Here is a 15,310-nt window from a genome sequence, read left to right as displayed (position 1 = left end):
CTTTCAACGTGTTCACTTGTTGGTTTCCCTAACAATAGGGACTCTTTGTTCTATGACTAGTACAGAGTTTGGGTTATGGTAGGTGTTCAAGCGGAGAAGGCAATGGCAACCCACTCCAGTACTCTTGCCTGGAAAATCCCATGGACGGAGGAGCCTGGTAGGCTGCAGTCCATGGGGGTCACGAAGAGTCGGACATGACTGAGCAACTTCACTTTCACTTTTCACTTTCCTGCATTGGAGAAGGAAATGGCAGCCCACTCCAGTGTTCTTGCCTGGAGAATCCCAGGGACGGGGGAGCCTGATGGGCTGCTGTCTATGGGGTCGCAGAGTCGGACACGACTGAGGTGACTTAGTAGCAGCAGCAGCAGGTGTTCAAGAAAAGTAGTTCTGCTATCATTCTTCGTTTATTCTTAGGCTGTCATGCCCTCTCCAAGGGATCTTCCAGACCAGGGATTGAACCTGGGTTTCCCGCATTGCAGGCAGATTCTTTAGCATCTGAGCCATCAAGGAAGCCCCATTCTTAGGAAAGTCACTTCAGTTTAGTCATAGGTTCTTCAGCTGCACCCGTCCCTCACAGGCAGTTCAGTTCAGTTGCTCAGTCATGTCCGACTCTTTGCAACCCCATGAATCGCAGCACGCCAGGCTTCCCTGTCCATCAGCAGCTCCCGGAGTTCACTATCCAGCCATCTCCTCCTCTGTTGTCCCCTTCTCCTCCTGCCCCCAATCCCTCCCAGCATCAGGATCTTTTCCAATGAGTCAACTCTTCACATGAGGTGGCCAAAGTACTGGAGTTTCAGCCTCAGCATCAGTCCTTCCAATGAACACCCAGGACTGGTCTCCTTTAGGATGGACTGGATGGATCTCCTTGCAGTCCAAGGGACTCTCAAGAGTCTTCTCCAACACCACAGTTCAAAAGTATTAATTCTTCGGCGCTCAGCTTTCTTCACAGTTCAACTCTCACATCTATACATGACCACTGGAAAAACCATAGCCTTGACTAGACGGACCTTTGTTGGCAAAGTAATGTCTCTGCTTTTCAATATGCTGTCTAGGTTGGTCATAACTTTCCTTCCAAGGAGTAAGTGTCTTTTAATTTCATGGCTGCAGTCACCATCTGCAGTGATTTTGGAGCCCCCCAAAATAAAGTCTGACACTGTTTCCACTGTTTGCCCATCTATTTGCCATGAAGTGATGGGACCAGATGCCATGATCTTCGTTTTCTGAACCTTGAGCTTTAAGCCAACTTTTTCACTCTCCTTTTTCACTTTCATCAAGAGGCTTTTTAGTTCCTCTTCACTTTCTGCCATAAGGGTAGTGTCATCTGCATATCTGAGGTTATTGATATTTCTCCTGGCAATCTTGATTCCAGCTTGTGCTTCTTCCAGCCCAGCGTTTCTCATGATGTACTCTGCATATAAGTTAAATAAGCAGGGTGACAATATACAGCCTTGACGTACTCCTTTTCCTATTTGGAACCAGTCTGTTGTTCCATGTCCAGTTCTACTATTGCAACCCCACACAAAATGTCTTAGTAATATTTGCCTTTTGTGTTGTAAGGATCTCCTATGCTGCTGCTACTGCTACTGCTGCTGCTAAGTCGCTTCAGTCGTGTCCGACTCTGTGCGACCCCATAGACGGCAGCTCACCAGGCTCCCCCGTCCCTGGGATTCTCCAGGCAAGAACACTGGAGTGGGTTGCCATTTCCTTCTCTAATGAATGAAAGTGAAAAGTGAAAGTGAAGTCGCTCAGTCGTATCCGACTCGTAGCGACCCCATGGACTGCAGCCTACCAGGCTCCTCCGTCCATGGATTTTCCAGGCAAGAGTACTAGAGTGGGGTGCCATTGCCTTCTCCAAGGATCTCCTATAGAGGAATACAATTGTGCGATTGTAGTTGTCATGTGATGCACTCACAGCACACTGCCTGCTATAAAGGAGGCATTCAATAGACGTTTATTCACTTTTACAACAGTAACCACTTGCTCTCTTCTTTATGTGGAATGGGGGTGCAGTGTGCATACATCAATACAAAAGTTTGCCCAGGATGCAGCGATTGAGGAAATTTTGAGAGTCCGGTTAACAACAAATCAACAGCATTAACATTCAGTGGGCTTAGGCCTCATCTCCCAAAGGTTAAACACTTCACAACTGCCAATGAGGTGCCTGGGCCCGCGTTCCTCCGTTGCTAAACAGGGTCCCTGCAGCCAGCGGTCAGCCAACTGCCGCAAAGCCCCGCCTCCCAGGGCGGCCCTCCAATCGGTCGCGCGGCCCGCGCCCAACCCTCTTGCGTCACGTGATGCACCCAGGCCCGCTTCCGGCGCGTCGCGGGTGGCTGACGTCGCCGGGCCCGGCGTCGCGTCAGGGCTGGCCGGCGGCGGCGACGGCTGAGGAGGCGATGGCAGCGGACACCGAGCGGGCTTGAGCACTCGGACCTGCTCCCTACCCGGCGCGACCCCGGGACCGACCCAGCGCTGCGGCCCCGGCTCGTTCCGATCCTGCTCCCTCCGCGACCGCTGCCTGGGCGGAGGCCGGTGGCGGAGGCCCGGGCTGGCCGTCCTGTTCGCGCCCCGGCTCGGCCCCGGACAGCCCGACAACTGTGCAAAAAAGAGGAGGCCGAGTCGGTAAGAGACAGCGGCGGCAGCAGAGCCTGGAGCCCGCCGAGCCCCCCGCCTGGCCGACCGGGACACCCCCGCGCTGGTGTCTTGTCTCTGGCCCGCGTCCCTCCCCGTAACTCGCCGCCCCTATTGTCTGGGCGCTGCCGCTCCGTCTCCCCCTCCCTTCCTTCCCCCGCCGCCTCTCGCCGGGGGCCGGACGGCTGTCAAACCCGGAGGCGTCTCCTACACCCTTCGAGCCGGGTCTGAGCCTTTCCTGTCGGTCTCTGGTCACCTCCCTCCCGCCCCGCATCACCAACCACCCCCGCTCCTTCCAACCACCACCGTTTCTTTGGCCCCGCGGCCATTCCCTGACCCCGGCTTAACTCTCCAGTGTGGTGTGTCTTCTCGCTAAATTTTCTCTTACTGCCGTTTGTCAGGTCCACAAGTTTCACAGTCCTTATATATTTTTGCTTTCTTGTTCGTTTTCCTTTCCAATTTTTTTTTTTACCCTCTTGGTTCTCTCTGTCCCCCTTTCTCTTTTGCTTCAAGTTTTACCCCTCATTAGAACTGTTTACTTGGTCTTTACTTTTCCTTAATTCACATCCCTCCCCATCTGCCCCTCTGCACTCAAGAAAAGGAAATCTTGGTTTTTCTGAAACCTCATCCAGAAGAACCTCTGAGGGGATTGTATGTCCTAACTTTGTCACTTCTTGAGGGTTCTAAGATTGATCCTAGAAAATGTAAGTGTAACTGGTCGGTTACTCTTCCTAAGTTTTCCTTGTGAAGAACAGCAGGAAAAGTGGATTCGATTTCTTCGCAAAACGTTTAAGTAACCGCCTTGGATGTTGCGGCACTGACCAGACCGTTATTAAAAATATTCATACTATTGTTTCTTTTATACCGAATACCCTCTGGCTGAGCTTGCTGTTAACTTTAATGCACTAATCTTCGCTGCTGCCATGGCCGGCAGGAGGATATCACCCCCGCCTCCTTCTCCCCACTGCTCGCCACTCCATGAGTATTTATGTTTGATTTTTACATATTTTTTTATGGCATGTACTTTCCCTTACCTAGCAGGTTCTTTCTAAGAGAAAAGGCAGTTGGTTTTTATGCTTGCTGTTACGTCTTGTCCCTTTTCATTTGTGACAAAACCATTGAAAAAGCATGGTACAGTTGTGTGTTTTCTTCTTTAAACTGGGAGGGAGCATAGTCATATTTGTAATTCTTAATTTCAAAAAGGTTTTAAGGATTTCTCCTTTCCCACATTAGCAGTAGGTTTCTATTCCTGATTAAATATATTTTGATTAAGCTGTCTCAAAATGCATCCATCTTCCTCAGGTGCTAGTTTGTGAAAAAGAGACTACCAAGTGTGCTGAACATCCACTGGCCAAAATGATAGTGAATATTCTACATGTCCATGGTCTAGAGAGGAATAGATACTCCTTTGTAGTTTTTTGTTTGAACTACAGCCACTTTTATTGCCAATGTGGGTACTGTCTATATAGAAATACAGTAGAAGTTCTCAGAGTTAAAACTCTGTGTCATTGTTGCTTATTGAATATGAAGAAAATGAGATTTCCTCTGCAACTCTATGTTAGTTAAAATTATTGAATCATGTGCTACCAGGTGGGAGATCATAGGTGGTGAAAAATCCTAATCACTAGAGGAATTACTAAAATTTTTACTATAAGTGTGTGTACTGTTTCTTTCATCTTTATGTTCTTTAGTGTCTTATCAAGTGCTTTATATTATAAGGCACTCAATAAATATTAGTTGAAAAACTTGGTTAATTTATTCTCTTAAGAATTTCAGTAGTCATGTGCCAGATCACTCAGTTGTCTTGATTTTTCAAAGATGCAAAACATTTTCAACTGTTATCTTGAAGAATTTTCTTGGATATTTTCAAGTTAAAATTTAAAGCACTTCAACCATTAGTGTTAATCCTCATTTGTTCATTCTTTTAAAGTAGTTACCTTTTTAATGTCCTTTTTCTTAATTTATTAGTAAGATTGCCTGCAAGTTGCACAGTACTTTTATTGGCAATCATCATTCAAATTTCTTAAAAATTTGGTGGTTATTTTAACGTCTCACTTAATGTTTAAAAAATTGTTTAATCACTTGTGCCTTTTATGTATCAGAACCTAACATTTTTTTTTTCTCTCTTGAGGTAGTGAAAAGAGAATCCTGAAGAATAGGGTCTCAAGATGAGTAAAAAGCCCCCAAATCGTCCTGGAATCACTTTTGAGATCGGTGCTCGTTTGGAGGCACTGGACTACTTACAAAAATGGTATGGAAAATACAGTAGAGCCCCTGAAGTAAAGCCCAGTGTCTGTAGTCTACATGGGTTGGTTAATTGCTCTTTTCCTGACAGTGGCAGAAACATTACCTTGTTCACATTTTGAATAAGCATATTCATTGTTTTTTAGTTTTCCTACTCTTCAACAGATTTTGCAGTTATCAGCAGTCTTGTGTACTTAATATGAGCTCTATGGGTGGTGGGAGAGAGAGTGGGTTAATCTAAATAACTAGGTTCCCAAGTTTTGTATAAAACTTGATATAAATCTGTTTTGGGGGGGCCTGTTTCATAGCTGTTTTTTCAAACTACAGAATATGTTGATGGTTAGCATAGTTATCATTGACTATTCCACCTGAAACCAAAACCCAGTATCTCTCTTTCCTCCTCAGAATGTGGTGACCTAAAGGTGAATTTTCACTGTTTCCAGTTTTAAATGAGTAATCCTTTCAGGCCTTCTCTTATTTCTTCTCCTCTATCTGCCATTTCTACCTCTGCCTGTGATAAGTGGTGAATTCAGATAGTCCCAGCCAACCCTTGCATACGGTGTAGGAGAAATTGGTTACCTGGCATAAAGTCACTGCGCAGAAAGGAGAGAAAGAAAAATAGCATACACCCGGATTGCTGCACCACAGTAGGAATAAGAAATCTCTCTTTCTGCTCGGGAATGCCTTCCTCATTCTCATTAGCTGGTCTCTAGCTCTGCTCTCTGGGTGGATGTCTCTTGGTGCCATTCTCAGCCCCCTACACAGAGATGGGCATTGGAGAGCCTCCTCTCCTGGTAGTGGTTCAGGCTCAGCTCCGCTTGAAGCCCATTTATTCTAATGAAGGGTCTAGCAGTTCAGCAACTCTACCAGACTTTTGGACATTTTTTTTACAATTCTCTTAAAAATGTAGTGGGCATGTTGTAGATTTGTCTTTGATTGATTTGTATTAAGTCAACTTCCTGAGTTGGCAGTGGCAGGCAGAGAAATCTTGTTTAGTCATGATGTTTTACTTTAGACCAGCCTGGGGTTTTTGTCTGTTAGCATCCGGCATTGGAACTCTGCACACGTCTGTGACCCCCCCAGCTTAATGGGTCTTTTGGGTTAGTTTGAGGTGGGAAGGCAGTTATTTGGCTTCATGCCACCAAGCTGCATCTCAGTGAGTGTTTCTTTTTAGGGGGCTTACTTACTCTCATAAGGTGGAAAATATACATAGTGTTCCTAGGAGGGGCTTGGAAAATACCTGGGAACCAGGCAGTTTAGCATCCCCTCCTAGTTGTGATGGGAAACATTGTCTGTAGGTGTTGCCAGTTGTTCTGGGGTTGGGGGGCTCTCTGTGCCCCTAATGGAGAGCCTCTGCATTAGACTGTACAAGGAAAGATGCTATTTTAGTCCATAATTAACTCTCTTTGGTTTTGGTTTTGACCAAAGGAAACTTTTTACTTTGAAGGCACTCACAGTTGAATCTCTCTGTGATAGAAGAGGATGAGAGATGCTACTTCTTTGATGTTAATCTTTACTTTTTTTTCTTTTGTTAAAGTTACTAGCTTTTTGAATTTCTAGTTTAATTCATGAGATTCTTTTCTTAGGCTTCCAAACTGACAAAGTTGCAATTGAATTAGCTTCCAGTTTTGAAAAAGTAGATAGTTTATTAGTCCTTCCAGTGGCCTTCAGAGATATTGACATAATTAATTTTGGTATTTGTAAGAAATTCACTTATGGTGAAATGCTTCCTAATTCATTAGCTGTTAAATCAATGATTCAGTAGTTAAAAAGATTATAAAAAAGGACTACTTTAAAAATTAAGTCTGAGTTTGCTTTTAGATTATGTGGAATTTCAGAAAACAAAGTTATAGCTTAGGTTTTTCACTGTCTTATGCTTCTCATCAAAAAATTTCAAGTGCTTAGATAGCGTGATATCATGCAGATGTACTCATTCATAAAATTTAGATTTAATTTAAATGACCTCAGTAATAATGATCTCTTTAAAGTGAGTAAACATTAACCAAAATGATCACATATGATAATCACTGACACTTGTCAGTTTGATTTTTATGCATTCATTTATATGAAGATTTTAGCATTCTGCTATAGTGGTGCTTTAATTAAAAACATTAATAGTATTGTATATACATATTCTAGGTAATTAAAAGAAATAATTTTCTTGTTGTGACTTTATTAATGTCAGTAGTCTCAAGAACTGTTTAGGCTTGGGTGACCCTTTAATTTGTAGGACAACTAATTAACTGCTAAGATTTATTGAATTTTATGTGGGGCAGAAAGAAGTCGTGTGAGACATGGTGCTCTTAACAGATTTTATTTCTAAATGGGATAAACTGTATTCTTTATGTTTTGTTAAGGACCATTCTGTATTCCATATAAATTCTATACATTTTTGCTTTAATATCAAATAAAATTATTGAAGGGTTATTTAAGTGTTGAAAAACTTTGATATTGTTATGAGGGCAAAGCAGTTAATCACTGAAAATAACTGAACTTTCGTCCTTCCCACTCTCCTTTCCTTCATACTCTCTTTGGGTTGCATCCATATTGAATGCATCCATAGTTAGTCTTCTACATTTATTCGTTAAACTGGAATAGTAGTGAAGACCTACTTGACATAGAAGTCTTTTGAATTGTAGGCATTAGACAGGGAGGGACATGCAGGAATGCAAATATTACTTACTCTCTTTGTACTCAAGACATTTACAATAAGCATTGTAGCTATTATTAAGAAAATGACTTCTCATAGGTTGATACATTAGCTCTTAAAAAGAAACACACAGAAAAAATTGTGATAGTGAGGCACCTGAATGCCAATTTGTCTTATATGTAGCAGGTTTTTCCTATATAAGAAAAGGTAAAGGAAAATATTTTTTTAGTATGTGCCCTAGAAATAAAAGGATAAACTCTAAATTTAGTGGGCAGAAATAAAGTTCAGTACCTACATTTAGGCTTGGGGTAGAGTTGATTTAATGGGAAGACTATTTTTCTTTGGTAAAATACATTATTGTTCCTTGAGCAAATCATATCACATGCTCTTTGGAGTTCAGAAAGATATTTCATCCTTGGAAATACATTTCACATTTTCAAGTAGCAAATTATTATTTTTTTTGCTTTCAGAGTAGTTTTCCAGCTACATCAGAAAATCCTGGTGGTTTGATTTTACCAGCACTAATGAATGCAGGGTCTGAGAAGCCAGAGAGAGGCCACTCGCCTTCTATCCCTGGTGTGCTTTTAGATCCCTGGATCTGTTCTCTGTGGACTAAACCTAATTCTTACTGAAAAGTGTGGTTGCTTTAATTTTTAAAAAATTTATAGTCTTACTCAAAACATTTTGTTTTTTTCCTCAACAATCTTTTAATTTAAAAGTCTTTAAAAATGCTAATGTTTACAGTTAAGACAATCATCCATTTTCTCTCTTATCTTTATATCCTAACCTAAACATATTGGCTGTATAAGCTCTTGGATGCAGTAACATCATAAAGATGAAAATAGATACAGGTTGTTGATACAGGTTGTGTTTGGGAAAAGAGAAAGTTCAGAGTTGAAGTTATGACACACCATCAGTGAATTCTAAAGAGGAAAGAGTCAGGTTGTCACTTTCTGATCTTGTAAATACGGGTAAGTCCTTGAATTTGGTTGGTTTAGCAGTAAAATGAAAGCAGTGTTACTTACTATTACTTACTTTAAGGATCAAATAAAATAATGTATTTAAACTTGCTTCAAATTATATGAAATAATAGATAATTATAAAGCACTGTGGTAAATGCAAGGAAAGAGGAAGAGTTGAAAAATCTTCGGGGATCTGAAGACTCAGGTGTGTAAGTTTTTAAATGTAGCCTTAGTGTTGACATGAGAATGATCTGAGATGTAGAAGGAATATCATGTCATTGCAACATGCTATAAACCATCTTTTTGAGGTGATAATAAAAATCTTTGTTTTTGCAGAGTTTCATAATTTACAAAGCACCTGTAAGATATTCAAGTATCTAATCGTTCTGAGTATTATTCAATAAGAAAAGTGATAAAATCATACCAGTTTTGACTACTGATTTAACTTTAAGATTGAAATTAAAATATTCTATAGCAAATGATTTAGTTATGAAAACACAACAAGTAAAGTAAGTGTGCTCTGGTGTTACTCTTAAAATTGAAATTATAAAGTTAGTTTAAAACATTCAGATGAGTTATGCTCTTCTGACCTTTTTTGGAATATTTCTATTTAATTCTCTTCTAGATCTAAAGGAAAGGAAAATGAAAGATTAAAAAAAAGTGGAGATGTCTCCAAGTGTCAGAGTTTGATAGAACAGTATAAATTTGAATTGGCAAATGCTGTTTCCACACATTTGGAGTTTTTTGAACTGTATGGAACATTTGCAAATGTGAGTTTTTAAAATGTTCATGAACAGAATTTTGTAGAGTGGGAAAATTGAATAAATTCAGATTGTAGCAAGTACACATACTTTATAATTTAAATTAAAATTTTGTATTATCTGAATTAAAAGAGTTGTCTTTTTCTAATCGGATTTGCTATTCAAAGGAAAACACTAGTAGAGGGAAGCTGTGTGGTCTGTATTTGAAACAGAAGAGGAATGTTCCTGAAAAGGAGTGTGTAGATCAAATTTTGCTGGGAGAAATTGAGGGCAAGACGAGAAGGGGGCGACAGAGGATGAGATGGTTGGATGGCATCACTGACTCAATGGACATGAGTTTGAGCAAATTCAGGGAGATAGTGATGGACAGAGAAGCCTGGCATGCTGCAGTTATTGGGGTCGCCAAGAGTTGGGCACAACTTAGCAACTGAACAACGACAAGATCAAATTTAAAAGCTGAAAACATATTTAAATTACATTAGGTGAGTTTGGAATTTGTAGAAACCATGGGTAAATACTTTTAAAATATTCTTTTGCTAATGTAAATAAAGTATGTCCTTTTGTCCATGGAACGTCCCTAAATCTCTTTGTGCTTAGAAGACATTGATTCTAATTTTGGGTCACTAACTACCTTTGAAAACTAATTTCAGCTGTAGACTCAGAAGAATGTACAATCATATTTACACACCAAAATAATTGAATAATCTATTATGGGTGGTGGTAGGAAGCTTAACGGGGAACTCCAGACTAAGGACCCTGTTTGTAGAGAATTTCAAATTGAATTTTGTAAGACTTACAAATCCTGACATTCCTTACAGTAAGAAAGTTAAAAGTTTTGAATCCTAAGATCTAAGTGAACCCTAGTTTAATAATCATCAAACAGGTCTACACCAGTGTACAAGCATTTTAGTTCTTTAATTTTTAAAATTTCCACTTAGAAAGCTCTGAACTTTTTTTTTAATAGTTTTTTGATGTGGAGTGTTTTTTTAAAAGTCTTATATTGAGTTTGTTGCAATGTTTCTTTTGTTTTATGTTTTGGATTTTTGGCTGTGAGGCATGTGGGAGCTTAGCTACTGGACCAGGACTGGAACCCGGGTCTCCTGCACTGCAAGATGCAGTCTTAACCACTAGACTGTAAGGGAAGTCCCTCTATGAGCTTTCAAAGATGAAGTTCTCCCTTTCTCTCCCCTGTTACTCCCCACAAAAAAATGTTGAAAGCAATATTAGAAATAGGTGTAGAGTAGACATATTTGTTTTAAAATACGCCTACTTTATTCTTGTGGTCTTTTCTCTTATGTTCTTTCATTATGTTCATTTTTTTTTTTTTTTTTTAGCTTTTTCTTGCTCAAAATTTTTTTAATTTATTTATTTTAATTGGAGGCTAATTACTTTACAATATTGTATTGGTTTTACCATACATCAACATGAGTCTGCCACGGGTGTACACGTGTTCCCAATCCTGAACCCCCTCCCACCTCCCTCCCCATACCATCCCTCTGGGTCATCCTAGTGCACCAGCCCCAAGCATCCTGTATCCTGCATCGAACCTGGACTGGTGATTTGTTTCTTATATGATATTTTACATTTTTTTTGTTTATCCTAGTTTTCTTGAAAGGCAGGAGAAAAGGAGTATTGAAAAAGGTAGATATAACTAAAGTCAGAAAACGTGGCTTTAGGTGCTGTTATGCCATGAACTATGGAACTTTGGAGAGTTCTTTGCTTTAATGTCCCTAAAATGAAGGTGTGACATATTCAGTGATCTTTCAGGTCCGCTGAACTGGAAACAAAATTTTTTATCTACTTTTTACCTTTTACCTTTTTACCTTTACCTTTTTACAGGTATTTTAGTCTCACTTTTAGATGGGTAATAAATGACTTGAGGCAGAAGTAAAGTAGGTAAAGACTGGAAGTCACATGCAGTGTGCTCAAAACTGCCAGACTCTAGAAGAAGAGAAAATTAATTGAAAAAGATGGAGAACCGTGAATATAATTGGAAACAAATATTTAGAATTTTATAGTACTTGTGTTATAGTGGTGTTGGGAAGGTAGTTACTCTTTCTCCATCCTGTTGTTCTGCTCATTTAAATTCTTTCTTATTAATTTTAATTTTGAAATTACTTAGAATTAAAACTAAAGGCTTTAAGAAGCCAGTAGTTATTCAGTACGAGACTTTAACTTCCTGTATGGTACCCATTTACTAATGAATTGATTCTCTTACTAAGTTCATTGATGCTGGCAACTATATTTTAAAAGTGATTCAGGTGAAGTCCAAAAGAGTGGTTCTCAAACTTGAGCCTGCGTCAGAGTCACCTGACGGGCCCCAGTGCTTTGGTATTTTTATATGACTTTGTATTGAAGAGCTACTAACCGTTCCTCCTACTGCCTCATGCAGATCATTAATCAGCATATAAAAATTGTCTTTTTATTAAAGTAGAAGCTGGTATATAAGGTACATTATTTCTGTCATTAAAATTAACTCAACTTGGAGAGAATTATTGCAATAAAATTGAGGAAAGAATGTGGATGTTTAATATTCAGTGTATATTAAAAGTCTCTTCTCATTGCCAAAACCCAACCCTCTTCAGTGAAAAATGAGTATGTTTCTAGTATATCATGGGTAGGTAAGGTACTAAAGAATAAGCTACTAATATGAAATGCTACTAATATGCAAGCCCTACCCCTTTTACTCATAAAAAGGTGCCCAGGAAATTTCATTGAATTTTAGTGGGTTAGTCAAGAATGAACCTGAAAGTTTTGGAAAGTGAAAGTGAAGTCGCTCAGTCATGTCTGACTCTTTGTGACCCCATGGACTGTAGCCTACCAGGCTCCTCCCTCCATGGGATTCTCCAGGCAAGAGTACTGGAGTGGGTTGCCATTGCCTTCTCCAGGGGATCTTCCCGACCCAGGGTCTCCCGCATTCCAGGCAGACGCTTTAACCTCCGAGCCACCAGGGAAAGTTTTGGGGATATGTTGAAATTTGGTTACCACTATAAAACACTACTGCAAATGAATTATGACTTACTTGTTGAAAACTAAGCATAGAATAATAAGAACGATATTTATCAAACTATTAAGAAATTTCATATCTTTTCATTTTTAAAGTCAGCTAGTGTTTTTCTTAGTTCCCTAACAACTCATATCCCAACTTTCCTATCTTAACTTTTAAATATGTTATGACAGAATCAAGCATGTAAGTTAAGCTACTTTTCCCCCTTACATTCTTTTATCATCATAATGTAATGTTTCATACTTGGACATACTTGAGATGCAGTTTGCCTTTTTTTTTTGAGAATTTTTAATAATAAAACAGAAGAGTCTGTTTGCTTAGTCTTTTTATATGGGGTGAGAGGAATGTTTATTTTGTACAATATAATAAAAGCTATTTTCCATGCTTTCTGGCTAACAAAAACTTTTTGCATTATATTTGTATCAGAAACAGAAGATTAAAATTAAATTTGCAAGAAAAATAAGCATATAACTTGATTTCATATTGCTTTTGTATCTCTTGAGAAAGAGCCCCCTGTATTATAAGTACTGCAGTAAGGTTGACAGGAGCTGAAAATGATCAGTTGTCAGATGCAGAATATATGATAATCAAAAGCATATTCTTTAAGGATAGACAGACCTCCATTCAGGGATCTACCACTTACTGTTTCGACTTGAGGAAGTTACTTGACTTCCAGAGGTTCTATGACCTCCTTAAATAACTGGAAATAATAGTAGTACCTAACTCAAAGGGTTGTTTGAATATTTAGCAAGAGAGTACACTTTAAGAACTTTTCATGGTCTCTGCCACATGGTAAATAAGTGCTAGCTTTAATGATAATAGCAGCATGAACGTTAGTTATTCTAAGAAAATAGAATCTAATAGAAAAGTCACTGTAAATTCCTAAAATTTTAATCATAGATGTATAAGAATATATGACTGTGTAGTATATTAAATTAATTTTTAAATGCTAAATATTAAGAAATCAAAACGGTCAACTGCAACCTGGTAAGGTTAGTGTTTGGAGTTTTGTAACAAATAACAAAGTTTGATCATGTTGGTTTGAACAAATTATATGAAGCACATAAACTTGGAGTAGAATATTGGTGGCATTTTTGGTGGAGTGGGAAAGGAATTTTTGATAGTCTAATTGATTCTTACGGTAGGAGATGGTAATGAGCATAGAGATTGTGTTGTGAGCATTTTGATTTGGCCAGAACCGATGGCATGAGTGAATGTAGGCACAGAGGAGATGCAGATACTGAGGAGGTAGAGCAGCAGGAGTTTAAATCCAGTCATCTGAAATGAAACCTTGATTTGAAAAGTGGTTGCTACGAGTCACTAGGGAAAAATACATAGCTAACTCTGGTCTTACTGTTCTTTGCTGCAAAGATTATGAACAGGTAGGAAGCAGGGTGATCTGTTTTATGTCGTATGTGTGTCTTCGTGATGAATGGCTCTGAAAAGACCTAAGGGATAATGTGGTGAGATCCTTGGAATTCAGTGTTGGAACAGATGCAGTTTTGATGTATATAACCATCCTCTGAGCGTTCTTAAAATTTAGATTCTTTGGATTTATGCTTCATTGTGGAATATCAAGTTTGAATTAATCAAAAGGGTTTTGTTTTCAGCGTGTTGTTCAAGTGTGAAACAAACTCGCATGCAGTGCCTAGAAGCGTGTCATCTAAAAATGCTGTTCTGGCAGGTGACATTATTGTAGTTGTGATCCGTTAATGTGTGAGGAAACACCTGAAAATTACAAAGCATAATTAAATTTAAAGTGTTTCCAAGAAACTAAACATTTTAAAAGGTTAGCAGCTTATAAGAATCTTAGGTTTGCGTTCGACTTCATTCTACATTAATTTTTATTATTTGGCAGATAAACCTCTTCTGACAATTATATGTAAGGAAGGTCTCTATTTCTATACCTTATAATATGTTTTGGTCATTTTTTATGACACATTGAGGGTTTCTTGCTAATGCAGTTCCTATCCACAAGACTGTTCTGAATTGTTAATTCTAACTCCTGGAGATCCTGCTAACATTTAAATTACATTGAAGTCATTTTTCAAGTGTATTTCATCCTTTAAAAATTGAAGAACTGCTTTATCCAAGAGAACATCTGATTTAGGTATTCTCTCTGTGTGCTACTGCAGTGTACCTTTATTAGCTATTACATCATATTGTAATTGTATTACCTTATTTGATTCCCTTTTCTTCTCCTCTCCCTCCTGAATTTGTTGATTGTTTGTAGCTTTATTCCTACTTTAGTGTCTGACATTCAGTGAATTAGAGACTCAGTGCCGAGTTAAATGGATGAGGAACTGTCAATTTTTTAATTTGTGTAAATTAGAAATTTTACTGTTTTACCAGTATAAACAAGGATTATTATTTAAAATACATAATTTGAATAATTTATTGGGTCAATTGCCTTTTTGATTAACACAGCCCTTGTTCATATGATGAGTGAAATCTCAGAGTGAATTCTGATGGTCTTTGGGATATTTGGTAGTGCTCAGTGGGTGGTAACCTACTGATGAGTAGTTAACAGCCATGTCCTTTGGCTTACGTGCTTTAATCTGTCAGGTTATAGTCCTGGCATAGCTGCGTGCCCATCATCGTTTCCTTGCTCCCAGGAATGTGGAACACCTGTGGTCTGAGGGCTAACAGATGGTCTTGCTTTCCAGAGGACTTTTTTTTTTGAATCATGAACCCCTTGGAAATCTGATCAAAGTTGGGAACCCTTCTCTCAAGAGAATACTTGTACACTTCTGGGCCAAACGGTTTTTTTACATACATTCTCAGGGAATCTTGGTCTCCTGATCTAGCTGTCAGTTAGGACTTGTCATGTAAAACAGTTAATAACATGAGCCAGTGTAGTCATTCATCTGTAATGGTAATTCCCATTGTAGGTTTCTTATTTCCTTTATGTTTTGACAATAGACTTGAGTTGATGTTATAGGGAACCAATACAGTTTATTCAGTGTGTACCTAGTCTCTTTGCTCAGTGTCTGGTTTTTAATGAATTACAGAGTTAGTTCAGAATCCATAAAGCTTGCTACTCTCTGACCCATCTTGG

The 15,310-nt window shown here is 39.0% G+C and overlaps 1 protein-coding gene across 12 annotated transcripts in view; it reads left to right on the top strand.

Moving 5' to 3' along the window:
• Positions 1-2,304: 2,304 nt before the first annotated feature.
• The window catches only part of PHF20L1 (PHD finger protein 20 like 1), a 79,960-nt gene continuing 66,954 nt past the window's right edge, over positions 2,305-15,310 (top strand). For 8 of the 12 annotated variants that reach the window (XM_055545729.1, XM_055545728.1, XM_055545726.1 and 5 more), the window contains exons 1-2: positions 2,305-2,619; positions 4,760-4,879. In XM_055545729.1, coding sequence (XP_055401704.1) covers positions 4,797-4,879 — 83 coding nt within the window. In that variant the 5' untranslated portion in view covers positions 2,305-2,619; positions 4,760-4,796. Of the gene's footprint in view, positions 2,620-4,759; positions 4,880-9,109; positions 9,255-15,310 lie in introns of those variants that run through there. The other 4 variants (XM_055545732.1, XM_055545727.1, XM_055545731.1 and 1 more) reach the window with 2 other exon arrangements.

Source organism: Bubalus kerabau, chromosome 14, assembly GCF_029407905.1.
Source record: "Bubalus kerabau isolate K-KA32 ecotype Philippines breed swamp buffalo chromosome 14, PCC_UOA_SB_1v2, whole genome shotgun sequence".
NCBI lineage: Eukaryota > Metazoa > Chordata > Mammalia > Artiodactyla > Bovidae > Bubalus > Bubalus kerabau.
This window is presented reverse-complemented; position numbering and strand designations above follow the sequence as displayed.